A 25,599-nucleotide genomic window follows, 5' to 3' on the forward strand; every position below is an offset into this window, starting at 1 on the left:
TTTGCACTGTGGCAAATACACAGGAATTTGTGGTAGGGAGTGGGTATTCATCTTACTATTTTTACTTATAGTTGCCCTATCTTGGTTTCTTATGTTGAATTTTAACCTTGTTTTATATGTACTTCTTAAGTCGCATCAAGTCTGTTTGTGAACAAGGCCTGAGATTGTTAGCAATTAAGCCATTGCCAGCATTGGAGAGGCAGCACTGGAGAATCGAGTGTTGCGCGGCAAATCTTTACACCCAAATTCTGGTCTGGACTTGGCCCGTAATGAGATGTGTGACCATACACCACCATACCAGCTCTCTGGACTTCAGGGTTCTCATTAATAACATAAGGGAGCTGGATTAGTCAACTGCAGAGAATTCTTTCATCCTAAAGTCTTATGACGTCATCCCATTTTTCTTTATTGAAAGTTATAAATTTTATTTCCAGTGGGAACTATATACTGAATATTGAAGTGTACATATCATTAAAAATACATTTCAACAATTAGTACACTCGATGGGTTTTAATGAAAATAAATCCTGTATGAGTGTGAAAACACCTGGACACAGTATATGATCAGAAATATTAGCTGTGTCAAGTTCTAAGTTATTGTAATTTCCCCTGTTTTACTGTTCAGTGCAGCATCTTATGAGGCCCTGTAGGGCAGTAGAAGGAACACGATGTGTGCAGTGAGACCTGGATTCAGATGCCAGCCCCACTGTGTGTCGGCTTGTGACTCTGAGAATGTTACTGAATCTCTCTGACTTCAGTTGTCACGCCCTTAAAATAAAGACACTAATGCCCATCTAACAGATTTTGAAAATCAAATGATGTATGTAAGTACCAGGAATTGGTTCTTAGAAACTAGAATTATTCATAAAAGTAGAAATTAGAAAATAGAACAATAGGTTCTCAAAAATTAGTTCTTTTTCCTTGATATTTATAACTTTTACCAAATAATATTTCACTAGCTTGTTTTTTATACAAGACATTTATCTCAATAATGTCTCCTGCTAAAGAGATGTTCAGAATGTGACTCAGTATACCTTGTCATGTATAATTTATCCAGGAAGTAATTCAAGAAGTGATCTCGCAACATTGAGTCTTCCCCACAAATGCCTAGAGTCAGTGTACTTTAACTCAGTCTGTGGTGACATTTAACCAAACGTAAAGTGGCAAACACACATGCCGTTCATTGTCCGCAAGGATATGGATAAATAACCACAAACACCCACCCGTCGATGCAGACACATGTATATGCGTGTCTGCGTGTGTGCATATACATTTCAAAAGTATATTTAGTAAATTTAAAGTGCTCCGTTTCCTTCTCACATTGATCCACTTATAGCATCCACGCACAATAGTTACCTTCATGCAATAATAACACTTACTGCTTTTCTGCTTACAGAAAGGTTACATATCCATAGTAAAAATTTAGAAAATACAAAGAGATAAAAATATCATTGTCTCATATTTCACTATTTTCTTACTCTTATAAGAGAAAATATTTTAATATTTGGGTGTGTAGCCAGCCATACAATTTTTCATACATGTATGACAAGTGATATATAGCATATACTTTTATTATAGTCACATTTGAGCAGATTAAAGGAAAGTAACAGGAAAGAATCCTAATCTTTAATATTTTGGCTTTTTTACTTAATAGAGTGTATCTTTTTACCTATCATTAAAAATTCTTTTAAGATATTTTAAGCTTTTCTTGTGTTCAGTTTATGAATAGAACTTCATATAATAAATGATCAGATGTATATGTTATTTCTTTAAGTTTTTATATTACAAATATTATTAATATCCTATGGACTTTATAAACAAACAAATACTAAAATCTGTGTCAGGATAAATTCACAGAAACAAAATTTAACTAGGAAAAGTGTATAAAAGTTTAAAGGCTATTGTTAAATAGTGCAAAATGCTCTCTAGAAAAGTTAGACCAATTATTCTCGTACCAGAAATGCAGAAACTGGGTATTCCCTCACATTCACTGTAACGCCGGAATTATTTAGAAAGAACTCTTTGTCACCTTAAGTGATGAAAGATGGTATCTCATTATAATTTCCAGTTAGCATTCGTTTGCTTTACTAGTGGCCCTTTGCTATTTCTTTATTTAGGGAATTGCCTATTTATACCCTTTGTCCACTTTTTCTATTAGAGAAAGCTTACCTGTTTTATTCATGTTCTGCACAGAAAATTAAAACATTATTCAAGTGCTAAACCAGGGCTAAATTCTACTATGATGCAAAGTAATTGTAGGTTGTTAATGCTATTTACAAATCATGTTTTATTTTATTTCACCACTGAAATAAAAAGTTGCACTCACAATCAAGACTGTCTCCTCAGTCAAGTACGACAAACACTCCTAAATTTGACTCTAAAATTGTTCACACTATTATTGCTGCAAAATGCTATTCTAGGATCGTTACTAAAATACCTAATATAGTTCTATGTCCGCTCCATTTATTCCATGCCTTAATGGGACTGCGTATCTTTAGTTCTGGTTACGCACAAGTAGCATGTAGATACTGTCTTGTCACTTCAGCCCCGACGAGACAAACTTCTCTAATGCAGGTAGTCACCGAATCTCCATCAGCCCAGCACAGTGGACAAACTTTGTTTCTCTCAATACAGAAGGTTTTCAATATAGAAGATTCTGCTTTGACTTGGACATTGCCTTAGGAAACCCTCTTCAATAACGCCATATGCCAAAGAAGCCTGTGCTCTCGGCAGCCATATCAGTGTCATAGCGTGGCACTTGCAGTGAAATGCAAGGCACATAGGTAACTCACAGACACTTTCCCTTAAGCAAACGTTGACATCTGAAACTGTGGTCGTATACATGCTTCTGAATGTTACTTAGTCACCTCATTGTAGCTTTTAAATCAAAATATTATTAATATCATAATATTTATGAGTGTTTAAAAATGGTAACAATAATAACTTTCCAGGATTGGTTGTCCCTTTTATATACCCTCTCTCCCATTTAGAAAAATGTAGTGTCCTGAATTAAACATCTAAAAACTTCTCTATTTTGAAAATTATCTTGGGTGTGTTGTAGAATAACCTGAATCTACTTTATTAGTGGAAAGTTCTGTGTAATCATTAATTTCTTAAAGGTGAATAAGCCTCTCCCCCTTAGTAAATTCTATAAAACTAAATGATGGTTTTATAAGATAAGGAAAATATGTGTTTGTTTGTAATAAATTGACTCAAATATGTAGGAAAAAAATATTTCCTTTTCTTTCATTAAAGAACAGAAGCATTGGCTCTGTTGGAACAGAGAGGAGTAAAATCTAGTTTCTCTCTTCAATTTATTCAGAGCTGGGGGAGAGACGGGCATCAGAGACTCATGGGAGAGTGTAAATCTAGAAAGATCCATCCCAAGGGAAGAGAGGTTCATCCTGGAACTCTTAGGGAAGCGTCCCAGGCTGACGTGCCAGGAGGTTTCATAAAAGAACTTGCTAAGACTAGTTGGGATGTAGGAAGTGTGCCTGCTGGGGTACTGGGGAGAGGAGGATCAGAAGCAGTGAGGAGAGGGACTCCCAGACAAATGGAACAGCATGAAAGGCTTGAGGGGTGTGAAAGCATCTAATATGTTTAGGAAATTAAAAGTATGTCGGTGTGCTCAGAGATTAGACCATGAGTTTGGAAGTTATATGGGGGAGTGAGGAGCCAGAGATGAAATTGTAAAGATAGTGATTGTAAAGTCAGTGATTAAAAGTCAAAATGAATACAAATTTAACTTACCCCAGCTAAAATATCTTTGTTATTTAAAGCTATTTGATTCTAGAATTCATCTACCTTAACCAATATTTACTGACCACCCACCTCAGCGACTATACAATGATGGTCGTATTTCAGAGGGTTCAAAACAAGTAAAACTCATGGCCATTCACCTCAGCACTACTGTCCAGATTGGGAAACCTGTCACACACTTATGAGAGATTTTGAAATGCCAAAGTAAATGAATGATACGCTAATAAAAAATGTTTGGGGAAAGGTCAGAATGAGTTGATGTGGTCAGGGAACATTGATGGAAGGATAAATTAAAGAATTTTTAGACTTTAAATTAGATGGAAAAAAGGAAAAAATATCCCTGATTAGGTGACATTTTAAGCAAAGATGAAAAGGTTACCATTGGCAAATAATAATGAGAGCACATTCTTATACAGTGGTGATTATATGCCAGAATGTTCTGTTTTTCACGCACTAACCCATTTAATACTCAGAATAACCCATAAGTAGGTACTATTATTGATCTCATTTTACAGATGAGGAAACTAAAGTACGAAAAGTTTAAGTAACTATTCCAAGATTACAGTTATAAAATGGTAGACTCAAGATTTGAACCCTGGCAGTCTGGTTTTAGTCTCTGGACTCAGAGCCAGTATGAAGGCTGTTTTCAAGAGGAGTATTTTATTTTCTGGCCGAGTGGATATAAATGTGATGAGATACAATGTTGTTACAGTAAGGTAGACTTTGAATAATTTCCAGAACTCAGAGCGTGTGTAGTCTAGCCTGGTGCAGAAAGGATTGTTACGAATGAAGTGTGTAATAACAACGGAGCTCTCGTTGGGAAAAGACAGCAAATGTGTGTGCCGTTCTGTAGTGATGGGACAATGGGCGTATAACCCACACCTCTTACTGAAAACACAGTACAGGATCAAAATCTCCATCTTTTAGTAACAGCATGTAAATAGGAAAGTAGAGACATTGGATGTATGGATTGGTGAAGTGAAAAGTAGTAAGTGGCAGTGACCTCAGGAAAACATGACTAAGTTAACATTCTCATTTCTTAGAAAGGATGTTACACATGGAGGCTTCTTAGCAGAGAGGCTTTTGATGACCTGCTCAAAACTACTCTAAGCCCCATATCATACAGGGATGATTTATTCTGTACTTTTCTACTGTCTAAGACCACACAAATTCAACTAGAATCACTTCAAAATATGTGGAAATAAAGTCTGTTATTAATTCCAAACATCACGATTAGATGGTTTAAAATCGGATTTGGCATCTTTTTATTCCTTTAGGTATTTTTTCAATGAAGAAAAACTTTAATTGAACTGACTATATCACAAATAATGAGATTAGATTGCAATATTATCAGTTTATTTTCAGGAATTTTAGCCCTACCTATTAATATACTAACAGTATCACTGCTTTTTAAATATTTTTACTGCAAGTGCTAAATCTCATAAGGACCTGGTTATATAGCATTGGAAATTAGCCTGCCTTCCAAAATCAGTTATACATTATTTTGTTGTGTCTCGTATCTGCCTTGCTGTTTTTTTTAATTGCTTCATGTGTATATATGAAACATTTTAAAGGAGGATACCAATTCTAACTGCATCCCAGCCATAATTTTTTCTCTTCGCCAGAGCTTTCAGGGCTGTTTGGTTTGAGTTCTATATGTAATTGTGACCCCCCTCCCCCATGCTCTCTTTCATCTTCACCTTTGAGTATAAATTGAAGTGCACATAAAATGCACTTTATCCAATTGACAATATATTAGAGACAAAACATTCAGGTAGAAATATTTCAGGTAAATTTCATTTACATTACCAACATTTCATTGAATGGCAGGGAGACGTTTTTAAAAGTTATGAAAAGGAATAATTGTAACACACACAATAAGATCTGTGTAACTTTGTGACCTCATGCTGTACTGCCGGCAGGTCTGCATGGGTCTTGGATCCAAAGAAAACTGGTTCCTTTCCTTCCTCCACCACATCCATCCAGCTCTGAAACCCTGGGCAGGTATTTTAAATGCTGGGAGGAAGCCCTAGGTTTTTCATCTGAAAAGGGTGGTGATAATATCTCTGATCTAGGTTGGATGAAGGGACTAATGTGACCATATATATATACATGCTTAGCGTTAGCATATGGTAAGTGCATTATAAAAAGTGGCTATTTTAATTTCCAACATTTGAGACACTGAGGTAAAATTTCACAGTGTTCCAGACATGGAGGTAAAGTTTCACTTACTCTTTATGACAAAATTACAAAAGTAGCTGATATTACAGATAAGAAAAAAAACGAAGTCTCATCTTAATATCATACGTGGGAAGTTGAGATTTTAACCCTATTTATTGTAATATGTCTCTCTACCTCTCTTATAGTTCTTATTATAACATCCCTATAATCCAGTGATATAGCTTATTCGCAGAGAACTAACTTAGAAAAAGCATGAAACGCACCGCGATTCTTGCACTGGGTAGGTGGTAGCAGCAAGAACAGACCTGTGAGCTCTTGGTTCCATGCTTTTTCTCACTGTAATTACCCTGAGTTTATAAGTCTACAAATAAAAATTATCTAAATTTCAAGGTTTTTGAAGGTAAGAATGACATTACATTACATGACAAACAAACAAACATGTGTGTACTTGATAGTGAATAGAATTTGGGGGATTGTTAAAAATATATTGAAAAATTAAAGCAAAATTTTATTAGACAATATGGAGTTGAAAGAGTATTTCCAATTTAGTTGGTTTTTAGAAAAAAAAGATTCAGCAATATCAGCTGGAGCGCAAGAGTGTTTAATTGAATGTATTTATTTTTGATTTGATATTTTATCCTTAGCTTCTTAGTTCAAATTAATTTCAATAGTAATATAAAGTGAAAATTTGAACAGTAATCACATATATTCTACATGCTATTTTATATAATCTCGCAAAAGTTAAGTCTTCACAAGGGCTGTTAGGCCTGCCCTTTTCTTCAACATGTCTTAGGAATCAGGATCATCTGCCAAACTGGCTGTATTCCGACACCACTTTTTGAGCACAATAGTTAAAGTTTACGGTGCGCAGTAATGAAAAGGTGCATTGAACGTCCAGGCGTGAATGTGCAGTGTATCCAGTAGCGCTGACCACAGACGACCCCAGGATTCCGTGATCAGCACGTGGTCTGTGCTTTCAATCACCCTCATCAGCAGGCAGTAATCCTGGGGGAAAAAAGTAAATTCCACAAATAAACAGACCAATCTTCTTTAAGAGGAAAGCTAATTCTTTTCAATCTACTTTTTTTATTGCACCATTTTCCCCTCTATCTACTTAAGCTAGAATAAGGATAAATTTCCAAAGCTACCCAGTTGGAAAATAAATAGATTCACTGTTTGTCTAGCATTCCAATCTTTACAAATGTAAATCAGTCCAACTGCTCCTCATTTAAACTTTCAACTTCACCAAACCTTAAAGGGTGGCTTTCGCTACACAATTTAATCTCTCCACTAAGATTTCTGCTTGACCATCATTCGAAATTGACTATCTGATGAAGAGAGACTGCTATCAAAGGTCAGTTAGGTCAACTTGTATAATTACAAGTAGTTTTACTGAGTCAACTCTACCAGACACTGCTGTTTGAAGGTTGAATTGTTACAATTAAAAATATATACAAATCTCCCCAGAGTTACTTTATTGTTAAATGTACCAGAAACAGCACAAGCATTTATTTCTGACCTTAATTGTGTCCAAAGTATCACCACTGGGGAATTATACAAAAATAGCACTTACTAAAAACATTACAATCTTGCACATTAAACAATGTTTTATCGAATAAAATAATAATTAGTAAATAGGCAATAGTTTATTTATCACAGTAATATTAAAAAGTATGTTCAGGTTATACCCTTAGGTTTAATTGAAAGTGTTCAATTAAAGAAATGATATTTACTATTTTATAGTTGATGAACTCTCCACAGACAAAGGAATACGGCTCAGCATCAGAGTCTGGTGCTAAAAATAATTTTCACGTCAGAATGATCACTTCCAAATTACTAGAATTTAATACCATTTTAATAACAGAGTAAAAGGAAGGTTTAAATGGAAAACTTTCGAATGGGCTATTTTCTAACCGTCTGATTCGTTTTAATGCCTTTTTGAAAGAAAGTAGATCATGAAATCTTCCATAATCACTGCAGTGAAATATTATCATTCTTATTTTAATGAGTGTATATATAGATCAGTTGTTTTTACTTTCCAGTGTGGTAACATAAAAAAAAAAAATCACATTTGCTGCCCTATGCATCTTCTTTGATGTTTCTATGATTTTTATATATAAAGGTAGGATTTCAAATTTTGTTTGCAATGTTTTAGTGTTGATAATAAGGGCAACATTCTAAGCCAAGCTTTCAAATTCAGGGAATTACAAAGTGAAATTATTATTAGGAAAAGAAATCTTCAAATCTATGTATCTGAGTGAAATGGTCTTAACACATTTTATTTTTTAAAATATTTTCAGGTTTTGTGTTGGAGACAAATTTTTCCTAAAGAATAACATGATCCTTTGCCAGACGGACTACGAGGAAGGTTTAATGAAAGAAGGTTATGCACCCCAGGTTCGCTGATCTATCAACATCACCCCATTAAGAATACAAAGCACTACATTCTTTTATCTTTTTTGCTCCACGTGTATATAAGAATTGACACAGGAACCTACTGAATAGCGTAGATATAGGAAAGCAGGATGGATATATGAAATAAAAGGCGGACTGCATCTGTATGTAGTGAAATTGCCCAGTTCAGAGTTGAATGTTTATTATTAAAGAAAACAGTAATGTACATATTGCTGGATTTTTTGCTTGCTATTCGTTTTTGTGTCACTTGGCATGAGATGTTTATTTTGGACTATTGTACATAATGTATTGTAATATCTGAAGCACAAATGTAATACAGTTTTATTGTGTTACCATTTGTGTTCTGTTTGCTTCTTTGTATTGTTGCATTTAGTACAATCAGTGTTTAAACTTACTGTATATTTATGCTTTCTGTATCTACCAGCTATTTTAAATGAGCTGTAACTTTCTAGTAAAAAATTGAAGAGCAAATCTCACTAATGATACACATATAGATAAAGCTAGTCAATCAACATTAGAAAGACTAAAAAATACAGACACACACAAAGCATTTTAGCAACATCCGCTATTATTGCCACTATGATTTAGAGTCTATCAGTGTTCTCATTATAACCCCCTATTTTCAGGGGGTTAAGATCAGCTTTAAAAAAATGCATAAAAATTTCGTCTTAAAGCACTTTCATTTTATACCAACGTGAAAAGTGCCACTTTTAAAATAACTTAAAGCTTAACAGTTATCCTTTTACTATCCTTCGTATGTGTGTGCCCGTTACCTGTATTATATATAGCTTTGTTGTTAGTTTGTTCTTCCATCATTCACCCCCTTATTGTGACCTAGTGCCTTTGGGTATCGTAAGTTTTTTCCAAAGGGTTACTTTTAAAAAAGTGTTACCACAATTATGAGATGATTTTTAAATGACAAATTAAATTTCTTGTACAAATTTTGCCCAGACCTCTCTCCCTAAGAGCTAAGTGTTTAATAACGGTGTGGCTTGATAAATTTCTGGCACTAAAAGGATTTGCGTGTGAATCTACTGAAATCGTGATAATGCACATTAAAGCTAGGATGATATTTGAGCAGTGAGGTTACTTCTGATTGAGCAATGTAGTGCTCATAGAATCTTCTAGAAGAAGAGAAACAAAGGGATTGATAAAAAGCTGAGAAGTGGTAATTATATATTTTTCTGTATTTACATGCCTCTTGTTTTAATGTTTAAAAGTGAACACTTTCAAGTTTGATATGTCTTATTCTCGCTTTCTTTGGGTAATTAACCCAGTTGGTATATATCACACCTACGCTGAAATCTCTCACTCCATTTTTTAAAGGTGAAGTATTATTCCCATACATACATGATAGCTGATAAAGAGGAAAACTATCTAGAAACAGAAATTATGGAGACTGATTATTTAAATTACAGCATAAGAAATAAAAATGAGTCTATAGTCCCCCTTCTGGGTTGCTCACATTTTGCTTCTTTGCTTCTGTCCCCTGTAATAAAACTACCTTTCAACGAATCTAATCCCACATAGGCACAATGAAGCGTATTTTTACTAGAGCAAATTTAGTGCTGTGGCTTTTCTTTTTTCTTGATCACTTGTGTAGGAAACAATATTTCCCAGTGTTCTTTGCATACATATTTTGTGCTGCCAGTACATGCATTGCAGATGAAAATGAAGTGTGATAACCTGAATTCTTAGTTTGGGGCCAAAATATTAAGCTGCAAAAAATGCTGCTGTGAATTTGAGTTGTTTTTAAAAACAAAGCTTTATTATGGACATGCATGTGAATCTGGATATTGCCTCTCATTTTTAAGAATATGACTCTGTGAAAAGTGAATGATATGTATTTTTACAAATGCTTCATGGTTAAGAGTGTGCAAATCATATGCCCCCCCAAATGTGAGATAAAGGAACCTCAAAAATAGCTATCTGGGGCCCATAATATAACTATTATATTAGCCTTACAGCCTTACATGTGATTCATAAAAAGACTTGCATAGTCAAAACCAAAAACAGCAAAACAAACTGAACAGAGCACGTGGGTGCAGGGGAGACAGTGAGAAGGGGTTTGCGTAGCGCTGCAGCTGTGCTATGTAGTCCCCAGTGAGAGTTGCTTGACATTCGTGTGGACATTCGGTTTTAATTGTCAGTATCTTTTTCAGATGATCTTTAAATATTTAAATGTTTCTGTATATGTAAAGATCAATATGTCAAAATACCTGTAAACTGGGAACAAACCGTCCAACTGTTGTTGGCACCCAGAGACCAAACAGTGTTGTTTACTGCCTTTTATTTAGAGTGATCCTTGGAGAATTCATTCTTATGCTTTTCCTCCAAATGAAATTACTCACATAGATTAAAGAGTAAGGCCTTAATCTCCTTAGATTATCTTTAATCTCTATGAATTTGTGAAAGAAGACAGAAATAGGCCATTTTGTAGCTAATTGCCCATAAATAGTAGCATCTTTGACCTGAAGTACTAAGCTAATTGTCTTGACTATTCAAAGTCCCTGAATTGTTGTCAACTTCCCTCTTTGTGCTGTGTCACCCTGATGTCACTTAGCTTGTTATCCGGTGCCTCCAGTAGGACCCCTCCCATGGAGCTTTGATTTCTCGAGCAGCGACCGCGCCCTTCCTCACACGCATCACGGACAGGCTGCCGCTGATGAAGGACCAGGCACCTCCAGACCACCAGAATGCTGGCTGAGTTTAAAAGCTGACCTGTGTTTGTAACTTCACTTTCATCTTGCTTAATAAAAATCTGCTGGACTCTTTCATTCATTTTTCATATGTGAGTTTATGTTTTTAATGAAAGGGGTATTACACTATTGGATTGCTCTTAATTGGAACAATCTAGGTAATATCTAGAAAGCATATGTTGAGCTCATGAAAAAGGAAAATAATGTGTAAAGACATTTACTTTTAAAAGGTGCACCATACACATTATCAAAGTAGATCAAATGCTTTCCCAGATACGATATTTAAGATTTTTGAGTTAGGTAGTTTACCACTATTTACTTTCGTGGGGAAAATAAAGCTGTCAAAAGTGAAGGTAGCAATTACTAGGTATAATTTTGCACATATATACAAATTTTAAGTGATCTCTCTGAAAACTACTCTGTTGTCAGACTAAATTTCAAATATTCTTTCTGCGTAATTAATTAAAGCAAAAAACTCAACCCTACATTTTCAAGGAAGAGATGGTGTGCTGAAAATTATAGCTGTAGTAAAACATACCATATAAAAGTGGTTTCCTTTTAACTATCACTTCAGGCAAACCACCCTCTGAGTAGTCACTTAAACAGTTTCATAGAAATGATACAGTCCAAACATGCTTAGTGTTCCCTTCAGTAAATTGCAAAAACAATCTGCATATTTACCGTAATAGGCCATTAGCACAGAATACAGTTTTCGCAAAAAGTCTTTTGATTATTCCTTTTTCTTAAAAACATCATTATAGATATTTCTTAAATGTGATTTTAATGCTATTTAATGTAATAGAAAGCCAAGCTTTAATATAGTCATGGTTTCAAGTGACATTTATGGAGAACCTACCACGTGACAGGTCTTGCCCTGGGCACTCAACGTCCTGTTGGGCAGACTTAGGACACGTGGGACATCAGATGACTTTAAGGTGCCTTTGCACTGGCTTGCACTCATCTCAAACCTACTAATAAGGAGCACACAAAGCGAATGCAATCCTTTACCTATTCCGCTTGTCATTGCTATGAAAGGTCCAGAGAATATCTCAAGTAATCAATGTGTTCAGAGAATCATCTCACACAAATTACTCATTAACTCAATAGCACATAATAAAGAAGAACATCAATTAATTAATGAGTCACACTGAGATCACTCTGATTACAATGGAGCTCCGTTGAAACGGCGGTTATAAATGGAGCTGCCTCGCTTTATTCATTGTTTGCAATTGGCCCATTATTTGGCTGAAACCAGTGTCATATTTAACACATGCCTTAGGTAATTGTGTGATTAGTATCATAAATGAAGAATTCAGAAAGTCGACTGCTTATAAGACCTTAGAAGTGGTCAGAAAAATAAAGCAAACTCATTTTTATAATAGCTTCATTTGAAGCTGAGTTATTAAAAGGGTATTATCCATCTAAATGGTATACTTCTACATTTATAATCAAGATGTAAGACTTCCATGTTGAACATTATAAGGATTAGCTGCTAAAACATTTAAAAGTAAATTTTGCAATGTGTCAGAATACACATAATTTAATTTCAGTAATTTCCCACAAAGACTAAAATAGACATGATGAGTCTTGTAACCGTTTTGGCACCTCAGAAGCACGGTGCTTTCAGTGGGCCTGGATGGGGGGCGGGGGTGGGGATTGGCAGCAATCAGGGAAGAGATGAAAAGAAATATCAAATATTGCAAACAAAGTCAGCAGCTAAAATTTCCCAACTCTCTTGGAAAATGCCATTCCAATAAGCCTATAGAATAATTACAACAGTTCCCTTCGGTAAACCAGAAACATCTGCTGATAACACATTGCAGGTGTTAACAATTACACATACTGAAATTTTAAAAAATGTTTTTAATTAAAAGAATTTTTGTCTTCTGAAAAGGAAAATATGTTAAATTCAAAGATAGCCCTGTTTTGAGTGTGCAGATCACGTAATGCACGAAACTGTAAAGCCCAGATCATTTTGGATCAACTAATTTCCATGTTTGGTTCAGATCACTGCAATCGAAAGTGAGTTAGAAATTCATTGTACTTTTTACACAATTGGTATTCTGAGCTGAAGAGCTGAAATCTCATGAAGATGAGATAGCAGAGCTGATTACAGAATATTTTGGCTTTATTAGCAAGGTGGTTGCCGTTAACTATACCAGATTTAACAGACACATTACAAAGAAAAATGGGAGCAAAGGACATTCAGATAACAGAGGATCAAAATCTTTCTTAACCCCACAGAAAACTTTAAATCACCTAAAATAAAACAGTCCACTTTTAACATGGAACAGTATCACATGACCATCTTCAATAGCTTTTAATAATAGCTAACATTTACTGAACACTCACGTATCAGGCAGTTTTCCATGCCCATGTAATTTCCACAGCACCCTTGTAACATAGGTACCATTTTATAGATTTTAAATAAAAGCACAGAGGAGTTACTTAACTGGCCCTAGGTCACACAGGTCATAGAGCTAGGAAATAGTGGATCTGAGATGTAAATGTAGGCTTCCTGGCTCCAGGGTGTGGCCACTGTTAAAGGATTGTTTTGTAGTAGTAGTAGTAGTAGTAATAGTAGTAGTATATCACTATTATTATTTTCTAGCCAAGAACTAGAAGTTACCTGTACTTGAGCAGAAATTCTAAGTATTGTGGAATTAATGTCATCTTTAAAGATGAAAACTGGGAGTGAAAGTGATCATAATTTCCTAGATACAATCAATCTACTTAAGAGCTCTTTTTTTTCCTACCACACCATGAAGGAGTTTATTTGAACCTGAAAAGCCAGGACACCGAGAAGAGGGGCTCCCTAGGATGAGTAGCAACATCAAGAACAAGAAGTAGTCAGCAGGGACAAGAGTAGCTCACAGTATTAAGCTACAATTGTCTGTATCAGAAAGAACATGCTATGGTGAAGTAAGACTAGATGAGTCTCAGAAGTCAAGATAATAAAATTAGTATGGTACCTGTCTTTGTTTTTTATAACTTACTTCTATAAGGTGAAGCGAAAACAAACTTAAAGGCAGAATAACAATCTGTATCAAGATTGTGTTCAGTGGTCTAAAATGCATGAGCTATGTAAGACGTTGGGTCCAGGTCAGCAGCCAAATAGCTGAGGAACTCTTCATCTCAGAATCACCACGATTAACCAGGCTAAAGCAATAAATAGTGGGCAAAGCAGTTATTCTTAACACAGACCAGAGTGAAATTCCATCCATTACAGTGCTGTCATCACCACACCTACGTCCATACACTGGGGACCTTTTAAACCTAAATCATCCCAGATTATGGGGGAATGGGAACTTCCACCACACGAGAGTCTTCTGGGAAACAGCCTGGAGCTGTGGTGACCACGGCAGAATGGTCAGTTTGAGTTGTATAAACAATGTGTTGGTCCTCAACCAGAAGGCACAATATAAGCCCCTATCCCCCCCGCCCCAGATTTTAGTTGTATAATAGTTTAGGTTAATTACTGCATGACTGGCTAAAAACCTCTATTCGTTTTTCACAGCCCATGATGGGTGGAGCTGCTAGGTTACCTGAAAGTTAACTTTGACCTATAATCCCTGTATCCTTCTTAAAGTATCTTCAATGTAGTGTGTGAATAGTAGCAAGAGCTAGGAGAAGACAAAAAACCACAGCTACTGAAACATGAGAAAAAATATAAGATAAAAATAAAATATGGCACAAAATATGGAATAAAAAGTTACCTGAAAACGGCCAGGTAAGTTTAGGGAAAAAGAAATTAATGAGCACTTATCACATGTGTAGCACAAAACTAGACATTTAATTTCTTCTTTTTTTTTTTGTCTGAGACACTTTGGTGCCTAAAATATAATGTTCACTGCTATTTCTTCTTTGTTTAATGCCCAGCTTATTAAATATACAGCTCTAACAAATGAAGTTTCTCTAAACATTTATACACCATTTAAACAGCTAATAAACCAAAACTTGTAAGTTTAATAAATCAGATCCAACCATTTAAACGTTGATTAGGATCTCAAATTTTTCTAAACATTTCAATAAAAACCCATCTAATTCATTTCAGGTATTTTAAAACCAGACAGAAATTTTCACAAATGTCTAAACTTATTTAGGAAAAAAATCTGTAACAAAAATTATTTAAATTAATATTTACATATTTTGCTTCATATTTTATAGCTTATATTAATAGTAATTCCTTTTAGTAAAAGGCGAAAGATTTATACGATCTGAAGAGAAACCAGAGTAATAGTAATTCCTTTTAAAAAATAGGAAATATTGTCTCAACTAGCTGAGGTTGCAGTATCTGAGTTGTTGATTATATGAACCTCAGTTGGAGCGTGAGAATTAGTTACTCTGTCCAAAATGACTCAAATTGGAATCAGCGCACATGAATTTGACCAATAATTTAATAGTCATGCTTTTCTTGTTACATCAACAGAACAAGTCTTTCACATACATTATTATAATTTCCCATCACTCAATGCTTTTTCCCAAATCGATGTGTTAGCATTATTGTACGCTTACGCATGCCATTTAAACATCTCATTATAAGCTATAATATCATTTAGAGATTTTTATCTCCCAAGAAATAAGGAATTGAATCTATAGTTAAATTTCCTGGTAGAACATTCGACTAATCCTCTTTCTTGCACGAATTATTGGACTTTCTTTTGGACTGATTATAATGCATTACCACCTCTGTTGATTAGTGTTCTTGGTGCAATTTGACTTACAATTGTCCACATTTAATCTTCTCTACTCAGAAATAGAGACAAATACAACTGACACTGTATAAATAAGTGTACATTCAATAGAAGAAACAAAGTACATATTCAATTATATTTATTTCTGTTTGTTTGCTTTCTTTTTGCCCTTCAACCCCCTTCATCCGTTCCTCCTACTCCCACCCACTGCCTCCGGCAACCACCAATCTGTTCTGTATCTATCAGCTATTTGTTTTTTTGTTTTTTAATTCCACGTGTAAGAGAGATCATAAGGTATTTATCTTTCTCTGTCTGACTTATTTCACTTAGAATAATGCCCTACAGGGTCTGTCCGTGTTGTTACAAATGACAAGGTTTCATTCTTTCTTTATGGCAGGATAATATTCCACCGCATGTATCACAATTTCTTTACTCATTCATCCATCGATGGGCACTTAGGTTGTTTTCCTATATTGGCTGTTACAAATAATGCTGCAATAAACATAGGGTGCATCTATCTTTTCAAGTTAGTGTTTCATTTTCTTCAGATAGATACTCAGGAGTGAAATTGTTGGATTATAGGGCAGTTCTACTTTTGTTTTTTTGCAGTAACTGCATACTGCTTTCCGTAGTGGCTGCACCAACTTGCATTCAGACCAACTTGCATTCTTACCAATATCGCACAAGGGCTCCCTTTTCTCCACATCTTTGACAACATATACTTGTTGTCTCCTCGATAATAGCTATTCTAATAGGTGTGAGGTGACATCCAATTGTGCTTTAAAACCCCTGATTATTAATGATGTTGAACTTTTTTTTTTCAATATCTGTGGACTACCTGTATGTTGTCCTTGAAAAAAGTGTCTATTCAGATCTTCTGCCTATTTTTAAATGAGGTGGTTCTTTTTTTTTTTTTTTTTTTTTTTTTTTTTGCAATTCAGTGCTATTAGTTTCTATACATTTTGGATACTATCACCTTATTTAGCTTTTATGTATTGTAACTATTTTGTATAGTTTACATTAACTTTTCCCCTTTTAAATACAATCGTAGACCCCTGCTTTCAGAAACTCAAATGCACTCCAGGTGGACTTAGTGTAGGTTTTGTTTCAAACATTGCATGTATGTGTGTATACTTCTTACTGTGTCGAGCAAAAGTCTATTTTTTAAGACATTATAAAAACCCAGAAAGCCAAAAATGAAGGGCTTGAGAGAAAACGCAGGGCACAGCACAATACAGTGAGCAGAGGTGAGCTGTCCCAGACAGGGCACTCCACCTGAAAAGTGCCGAGCCCAGACACCGCACTGTGAACGCAGCAGTACCGTAAATCACTGAAGGAAAGGTGTCAGTATTGTACAACATTAATTGGACATAAAGGAAAAGGAGAGCATAAAGAAACTGAGGAATAACTGAAGGCCTGAGACCGTGACCTAATCATCCACACCTACAAGCGGTACCTCCCTCTTCATGAAGGCGCATCTGACAAGGGTATATTTCTGCTACACTGTTCTCATCAGGGTTATGCAGACCTTGATTACTTTTCAGGTAATCACGGTTATTATTTATTTAAAAACACAATTTGCTTAGCCCTAATTAATGCTTTTTTCCCCCACTGAAACCATTTGAGACCATAAATGGAGCGGTTAGCAGACATCAGCTTTGGCATCAGGGATACAACCATCTAGAGAAAATTACTTACCTCTATTGATATCAGTTTTCTCACCTGTGAAATGGAAGTGATAATACTCAGCAGGATTTTATTGAAGATTTAATGAAGGAATCTATGGCAAAAAGTTAATGTAATACCTAATATTTAGTGTTCATGTTATTACTGCTATCATTATTTTTATTAATCCTAAATCCTCTAAGAACCTCTTAAGTGGTGTTTACCACGATAGCAGTTGATGACCCTGGGTGAGCATTCAGTGTGATTTAGGTCCCACTGGCAGACATGGGGCCTGGGATAACAACTACAGATGAGAAAACTAGAAACAAGCAAACTAGAAAGCTCCTCCTAAGCAAAATGTTGAGATTCAAAGAGGAAAGTAAGTCGGAGGTCTAGGCCGTGACTTCTTTTCATCTCAGGCTTCTCGTGTATGTGGGTGTGTTGCCATATTCATGCCCAGCATTTATACCGGAGTAGCCTGTGTTCCTGATATTTAGCTAGAGGAACTCAGTAATCACTATGTCAATATAACCAGTCATATAGGTATTTATTGGGCACCTACTGCATGTCTGATTCTCTGCCGTGTCCACAGAGGAATATAATAAATCATCTCTGCATTTGCAAATGACTCTTAACCATATTGAGGAAGAAGTGCTTTATTCTATCTGGGTACCCGAAAAGGCTTCCCAGTAGACAATTACATTCGGTCTTGAAGAACCATTGGAAAATGGAGGAAATGGTAGTGCTTGTACAAGAACCATCCGTAATTTAAGTTCGCCAAGCAGTTAGTTTTATGGTGACTCACCTAGCTGACAGGCAATAAAAGGCCATCAAAGATTTTCAACAGATCTATAGCATAAAATGACAAAGTTCAAGAAGATTGACTCAAACTGGAGTGGTCCGAGTGGGCTAGGGAGGGGTCAGAGGGGATGCAGAGACTTCGCTGAAGAGGCCTTCATAAAACTGAGGGGAAGGGAGGAGCACCTGCACGGCACTGAGGGGGAAAGAGCAGGGAAAACAATAGAAAGGGGGCAATTTTTGCCAAATATGACAGCTGACTAAATGTGAAGGGAGCAATGGAGAAGGGTCAAACATGGCTCTGAAATTTGGGGATTTTTACCCTAAATTACAGACCTAGAAAAAAGAGGGAATAAGAACGTATTCTCTGATGGCTCTCTGGAGGAAAGGAACACTGTATTTCACGTGAAAGTACAGAGTTGTATCCCTGCTCCAGAAATTCTTCAGGCTTTTAAGGAAAAATGATACTATTGGTTGGTGTGGCAGACCTTGCTAGTCTCCATTCAGTATCCCTTTACCCTTCATTCTCACTAACGGCATATGGGGCAGGGATGTGCCAAAGCAAAATTTTTCATTTCACAGTTTCTTCTGCATACAGGGGTGGTCATTTGACACAGTTCTGGATGATGGGATGTAAAACTGAGTCAGTGGAAGATTTCTGGGCAACTTTTGGCTTCCCTGATACAGACACCACTCCTTTATTGTTGCCTTCTTCCTACCTGGAATGCAATTGGGAGCTTGTGCTGGAACAACTCTCTGAAGCATGGAAGTTCAAGAGGATAAAAAGCCAAACCTAAAAGAGCCTTGGCGCTGATGAAATTGTGAAGCCACTGTAGCAGAGCAGATTGAACAGACTTGAACTTACACGGTACGGCTTATCTCTGGCCACCTTGTCATGGTGGTTTGGTTACCTCTCATCGCTGTGGTTAGGTTTCTACTGCATGCAGTCTCAGGCAAACCCTTCCTGGTATATTTGCTCACAGAAACTCGAGAAATTTTATTGGTACATCATATGATTTAAGCCTTAGCATGATTCAAAAATTTTTGAATTTTGCACCATTTATGAGAGCCAATATTGTGATTTCATCTCTTGCTCTCCCAACTCAGCTCTTTCCTATCACGTGAGAATCCATAAGCCTCTAACAAGAGGAGCAAGAAGGTGAAGTTTCTAGTGTGTGTGTCTTATTTTCCCTCTGATCTTAAACAACCCCCAAAACTCTACTCTGACTTTGCAACATAAAGTCAGCATTTTCGTTAGAATATTACAATTTATCTAATTTTACCTATGGTCCGTGGGGAAGGCTGAGTCCTTATTAGACTTTCATAAAATAATATAGGTAGAAGGATGCAGGGAAATAGCAAAGATATTTTTAAGTAATTAGAACTACAGACAGATCAAAAAGAAAGCCATTGTGTAAATGTCAGTCCATTCAAGGTTATTTCACCTAGAGGAGATAATGTCAGATCCCTGCTTTGGATATAAAGGAAGTTTTGAAAGTCATTCTGCCTATCCCAAAATCCTGTCTGAAGATCATTTCTGATATATTAACTTTTTACCTTGTCTGCAGATAAAAGGAAAAACAAAGAAAATATTTACATAAATTTTACATAACTATATTTACTCAAAATACTTCTTTACTCTGATATTTATCTTTCCTACTTTTGGGGGTTATACAAATAGCCTTTCCTTTATGAAAACATGGTGATGGTACATAATAGGTTTTGTTTACTTTTTTACCTTAATTGGAGAAATAGTCATCCAATTCATTTTGTTTTCCCTATTAAAATATGTTTATACTTAAAATGTGTATACACAAATTTATGAAATCCCTTAATTTTGTTTTACTTACTTGTGGATCTAAAATCTGGTTCAACTATCCTTCAAACAAAAATATTTGCACTACATAGCTACCTTTTAATCTAATCTTATGCATCACTCTGTCCAGATTCCAAGAGCTATAGGTCCCTCTGCCAGTAGAAAAGTTAACTTAGTAGTTCACTGTCTTCCAAGGCATCATCTCAAGAGTATTTCTTTCCACTTGCTTCTGGGAACACTTGTTCAGTACTTTCTAAATACCAGTCACTGTGTGACAGACACTCAGGAGCATGGAGAGAAAAGGGGTGGAGAGGAAGGAAGGGCTTCAAGATACACGAGACATACCTTGTACCCTCAAGTAGCTCACAGTAGTCTATTAGGGGAACAGAAGAAGAAGAACAGCTTCAGAATAATGTGACGTGCATAGAGCATGGACAGAACATGCTAGGAGCAGAGAGGAAGGAGTGCATAATTTGGAGAGTATGGCCATACATTCTGAGTCTTGAGAAGTCAGTAGGAGTGCTTCCAGTGATTAGGGAGAGGAAGGAAAGTTATTCCAGGGATTCGCAAAGACTTCAATGTAGGAGAGATTCTGGTGGGTTAAAGGAACTGCAACTGGCATGTAGAGGAGTTCCGGTTAAAATCCAGTGGAGGGCGCTGTTCCTACAGACCACTGTAGGATAGTGGTCTCCAAATCCAGGGAGCTTTAAAAATACAACAGTCCCACCTTATTTCGGGGGGATACTTCCCAAGACCCCCAGTGGAAACTCGAAACCGCAGAGAGTTGTTCACATAAAAAAAAGACATGCTGATCGCGATTATAATAACACAAAACTGAGCTCTGGGTCTCACACTCACAAATGCAAACCTACTTTTGCCCCCTCCCGTATACTGTTTTTGTCTATACATATGTAACTATGATGAAGGTTAATTTACGAATTAGGCATGGTAAGAGATTAAAAACAAGAAATGATAATAAAATAGGACGATAATGTTGTAATAAAGTTATACAAATCTCTTGGAAGAGCTTTTGTACTGCACTCGCCTTTTCACTCAAGGGAAGCACTCTATGGGCTCTCTTTGGCGTGTCCAAATTGCCAGCACCAGTGCTCTGGCTCCTCGGGGCCATTGGTACGTAAGCTAAGAGTTACCGGAACTCAAGCACTGAGAGGCCTCGGCAGTAGATCGATCGGTAACTGAGGCCGATACCGAGTGACTAATGGGCGGGTAGAGTGTACCGTGCACAGCACAGAGCGGGACATGGCCAGATCTTCATCCCACTGTCCAGAATGGCGTGGCAATTTAAAACCTAGGAATTATGTATTTCTAGAATTATCCGTTTACTATTTTCAGACTGTGGTTGACCACGAATACCTGAAACCATGGGAAGGGAAACTTCAGATACAAATGTACGTGGGTGTGTTTACACATATTTATGCATATTTACATGCATATCTGTGCGTAGCAGATATTCCAACATAGTGGGTAGGTTTTCATACATTCTATTCCCTTGAAAACTCCATAGCACTTCTGATGATTTATCAGATGTAGATACCACTGACATAAGTCACGAGGAGACCCTGGAGAATGAGCAGGCAGGGAAGGCATAATCAGATTTACATTTTAGGAAATTCAATCTGGTGACCTTATGAAAGCTGGAATAGAGGCAACTGCGGCTATAGCTGTGAGACCAGCTGATGCAGCTGTAAAGAATGAGGATTTAAAAGTAACGCAGTAGAGTCGGAGAGAAGGGATACTTCAGAGACACTTAGGAAATAGTCAATATAGGAGGCAATGGTAGTTTGTTGGGAAATAAGATGAGTTTTAGACTCTTTGGTTTTAAATTGCTTTGGGATAGAACTCGGAAATACAAGTATTTACACTTCAAAAGGAAATCCATGATGAGGAACATGAAGAAATCAGGTTTCACGCAGCTGGGTGGTAAAGGTGATGTCCTGCACTCTCATAATCACATTCCTTAGACAACCTAGGAAAATCGTAAGACAGATCTTACCTACTCAAGTGTAAAAACCTCATTTAAAATGTTAAATTTAATCTGAAGTTGATGGGGTATGCAAGGGTTAATGAATTAAATAAATTAGAGTGACAAATTGTGTTGCCCTGACCCACCATATTAATTTAAATTAAGATGTCATTTCAGGGTTACAATTTCACTTAGTACCAAAAAGAACTCTAACCAGAATTACCAGTTTTTATTAGTCATATATGATCCCAAGAACTGTTCATTAATGTCTTTACTTCTCTCAAAACCATTTCTCTTATCTGTCCTTCAGAAAGACTATGGGAGCTACGACTAGCTGGAATTGGTGAGTCTGAGATTTTGGAGTTCATTTATACACTTAGTGCTTTCACACACAGTGAACCACATAAAGCTCAGTGGCGTGGTAATGTCTCAGTGTTACACATTACTGAGAGTCTTGCTTCAAAGTCAGTACAAAATTCAATGGCTAAAATAATTTTTTAACCTTCAATAAAAGTGTTTCTAAACAAGAAAATAGCTCATCCCATGGACTATATTCTAGGAAGAGGAACAGCCTGTGCACTCCTGGCTTTTAGAAAAGGGTGTGCATACATGCCAAGTTAGCAAGATTCTACCCAGGCTTTAGAAGGAGGCTAAATAGCCCTTTCCAATGGTTGACAGCCCTCTTCAGCCAATGTTTCTCCTTTCGAGCCTAAATCCTGCATTTCGCTTTCAGCCTTCTCCTTTCTCTTCTGCCTTTAGTGGGTGGTAGATAAAAACGCTTATCATTGTTCTCCAAATAAGACAGTGAAAATTCTCACAAATCATCTTGAAATTGTTCCTCATCCAGAATAATTCCCAGTCTTTTGACATTTCCTCACAGGTATTATTTTCCAAAGCGTGGATAATCTTGGTGGCATTCCTCTTAACATTCTTGATGCTTTCACATGTATTTTTGGTTGCAGAGCTCAGAAGTGGCGCAGCAGTCTGCCTGGTGTGAAATGTATTAAGTGATAGCTAATGAACATCACATCTTGCATGGTTCTTTTAGGTTTGATGTCAATATCATGCTGCTTTTTTTCCTGATAAAGAAATGAAACTTAACTAATTCGTGGTGAATTTGCATGGTTCCACTAGGGACCAGAGGTATTTTACTACAGGTTGCTGGGTATACCCATGTTTGTATAGTCTGATTTTCTCTGTCTTTGTCAGAAGAGAACATGCATGTTCATATTTGTCATGTTGAAATTTGATCCAACACAGTAATGAGTATTAGTAAACACTGAGCCCACAGCTGACTCTTATGGAAGTCACTTGTTAATTGATGACCAACTTTTATGCATAATCTTTAATTTTGTGTTCATTTGAAGGTATCTGAATGCCACCCTTTGGGGGAGAATTGGTAAAACTGGGAGGTGGGCTAGAGACTGATAAGAAGTGTTATGACTCAAGGTAATGGGGAGACCAAAACAAAAATTGAAAGCAGAATTTTTTAAATGCTGAAAAATTAAAGAATCAGAAAGGAAACCTAAAACAGAGTCAACGTTGAAGAAGGCCAGAAGTAAGCACTGCATTCAATGTTAAAGGCTAGAATCCAGGTTATCAATATAAGAACAATAAAGAATGAGGGTGAATGGGGTGGAAGGAAGTAGGCACATAGTGATTACCCAAGAACAATCTTTCTCACAAATAATTTAGACTTATTATTATGAGCAGATGTTGTAGGGCTCAGGGATATGACAACTTGAAAGGACTGGAGAATGGACCAAAGGTCGGTGGTAGAGATGAATTTCCCAACTGATTATCCAGTATGCCGTTATAGGATCAAATGAAAATGAAAGTTCAAGTTGAGAGTGGCTATCACTTTCCATTGATTCTACCAAGTCTAACCCTATCTCTCAAACCAATTAAAAAGTTCATTGCTTAGAAAAAGTATAAAAATGTTAAATTCTCTTTATTATCCTGTAATTTTATTTCTTGGTGACACATGGAGATTATTCTCTGGCTCTTTAAAAAGCCATCCATATCCCTGCTACACACAATACATAAGGGAACATTTAACATCATGTTTCTTTTTTCCTTTTTACTTTATTTAAGTATATTTTATTATGTTATTACAGTTGTCCCAATTTTCCCCCTTCAACCCAGTGCTCCCCCATTCCCTCTGGCAATCTCCCCTTTTCATGTACATATGAACTATATGTTCATGTACATAGAAGTTCTTTGGCTTCTCCATTTCCTATATTATTCTTAACCTCCCCTTGTCTATTTCGTACCTACCATTTATACTTCTTATTCCTGTATCTTTCACCCATTCTTCCCCTTCTTTATGGCTTCTTTAAATCCTTGGTTGTCGGACTTCCACAGTTTGATTTTCTGGAAGTTCTGGGTGTTTTTTGTTTTGAGGTTGTTTGTGATCTTTCTCATGATTGTGCAAGGAGGAGAAGTGTGTCTACCTATGCCTCCATCTTGACCGGAAGAAGGCTCATGTTTCATATGCCATCCTTTACTATAGGCAGCCTCTAGGATACATAATAAAAAGACAAATGAAAAGCACATTAGAAATGCACCTACTGCTGGGAGTCCAGCCAGTGTTGATTGCAGATATTTTGTTTGAATCAGTAGCCAGACGGAGGGGGAGAAATACCCTTTATATGTAAGACAACATTGCCAGAGAAACCTAGGAGGAAAGAACATACTCTAACAAATACCATATTTATCTCCAATATGCATATCAAATGTATTCATTTGATATTATTTTCTTCCAGACTACTCTTTTTATTACATATAGATTGTGTTTGTTTATCAATTATAGTGATTCATTTGGCTTATTGTATCAATACTCCTTATTCACTACATGGAATAACAAGCTAAAGATTGGCTCAGTTTGAGTGGACATTCCAGTGCCTTAAGGAAAAAGTTAAAATTTCATAGCTTTCCTAACCCTGAAACAACAACCATGTCTTCCTCGTCCAGACTCATCTTCCACTTTATAACATGCCCTGTGCTCCAGCCCCACTAAACTTTGCACTCTTCCCAAATAGGCATGTTCTATGATGCCTCCTGCTCCCGTCTGTGATGATGCTTCTGGAATGTCCCAAATCTTCTTCTCTGCCTGGCAAACACCTGCTCACCTGCCTAATGCCTGCTCTAAAAAAAAAAAAAAAAAATTCACTTGTGGGAAAGCCTCTCTAATCTTGAAGACTGAGTCAGACACACCCTTTTCAGTGTTCCTTTACGACGGCATCCACATTGTTGTGTTATAATTGGTTGCAAACGTGTTTTAGTAGACTGTGAGCACCTTAAGAGTTCTCTGTGATCTATAACAATACGTGGTGTAGAATAGGCACTTAATAAAGGTGTGATGGGTTAATCAATCAATTGGACAATGAGATTTACCATTCTGAAATGTTTACACAATCCTGGAATATCCAGATCAATAATTCATGGCTAAAGTATTCAATAATGTGCCAAAAAGGCTGCTGAGCTAGGAGAAGAAATTTTAGAGAAAAAAGTAACCTAGAATAAAGCGAGGCTCAATTTACAGTATGGCTCATGGAAAAGCAGATGTTCCTGTTTCTGGGGGAGCCCA

The 25,599-nt window shown here is 36.5% G+C and overlaps 1 protein-coding gene across 3 annotated transcripts in view; it reads left to right on the top strand.

The window, feature by feature from the left end:
• LMO3 (LIM domain only 3) overlaps nt 1-11,182 on the top strand; it is a 57,080-nt gene extending 45,898 nt beyond the window's left edge. For all 3 annotated transcript variants that reach the window (XM_053921762.1, XM_024575871.4, XM_024575870.2), the window contains exon 4: nt 8,240-11,182. In XM_053921762.1, coding sequence (XP_053777737.1) covers nt 8,240-8,345 — 106 coding nt within the window. In that variant the 3' untranslated portion in view covers nt 8,346-11,182. The remainder of the gene's footprint in view (nt 1-8,239) is intronic.
• The last annotated feature ends 14,417 nt before the right edge of the window (nt 11,183-25,599 follow it).

Source organism: Desmodus rotundus, chromosome 3 (assembly GCF_022682495.2).
Source record: "Desmodus rotundus isolate HL8 chromosome 3, HLdesRot8A.1, whole genome shotgun sequence".
NCBI classification, from domain to species: Eukaryota; Metazoa; Chordata; class Mammalia; order Chiroptera; family Phyllostomidae; genus Desmodus; species Desmodus rotundus.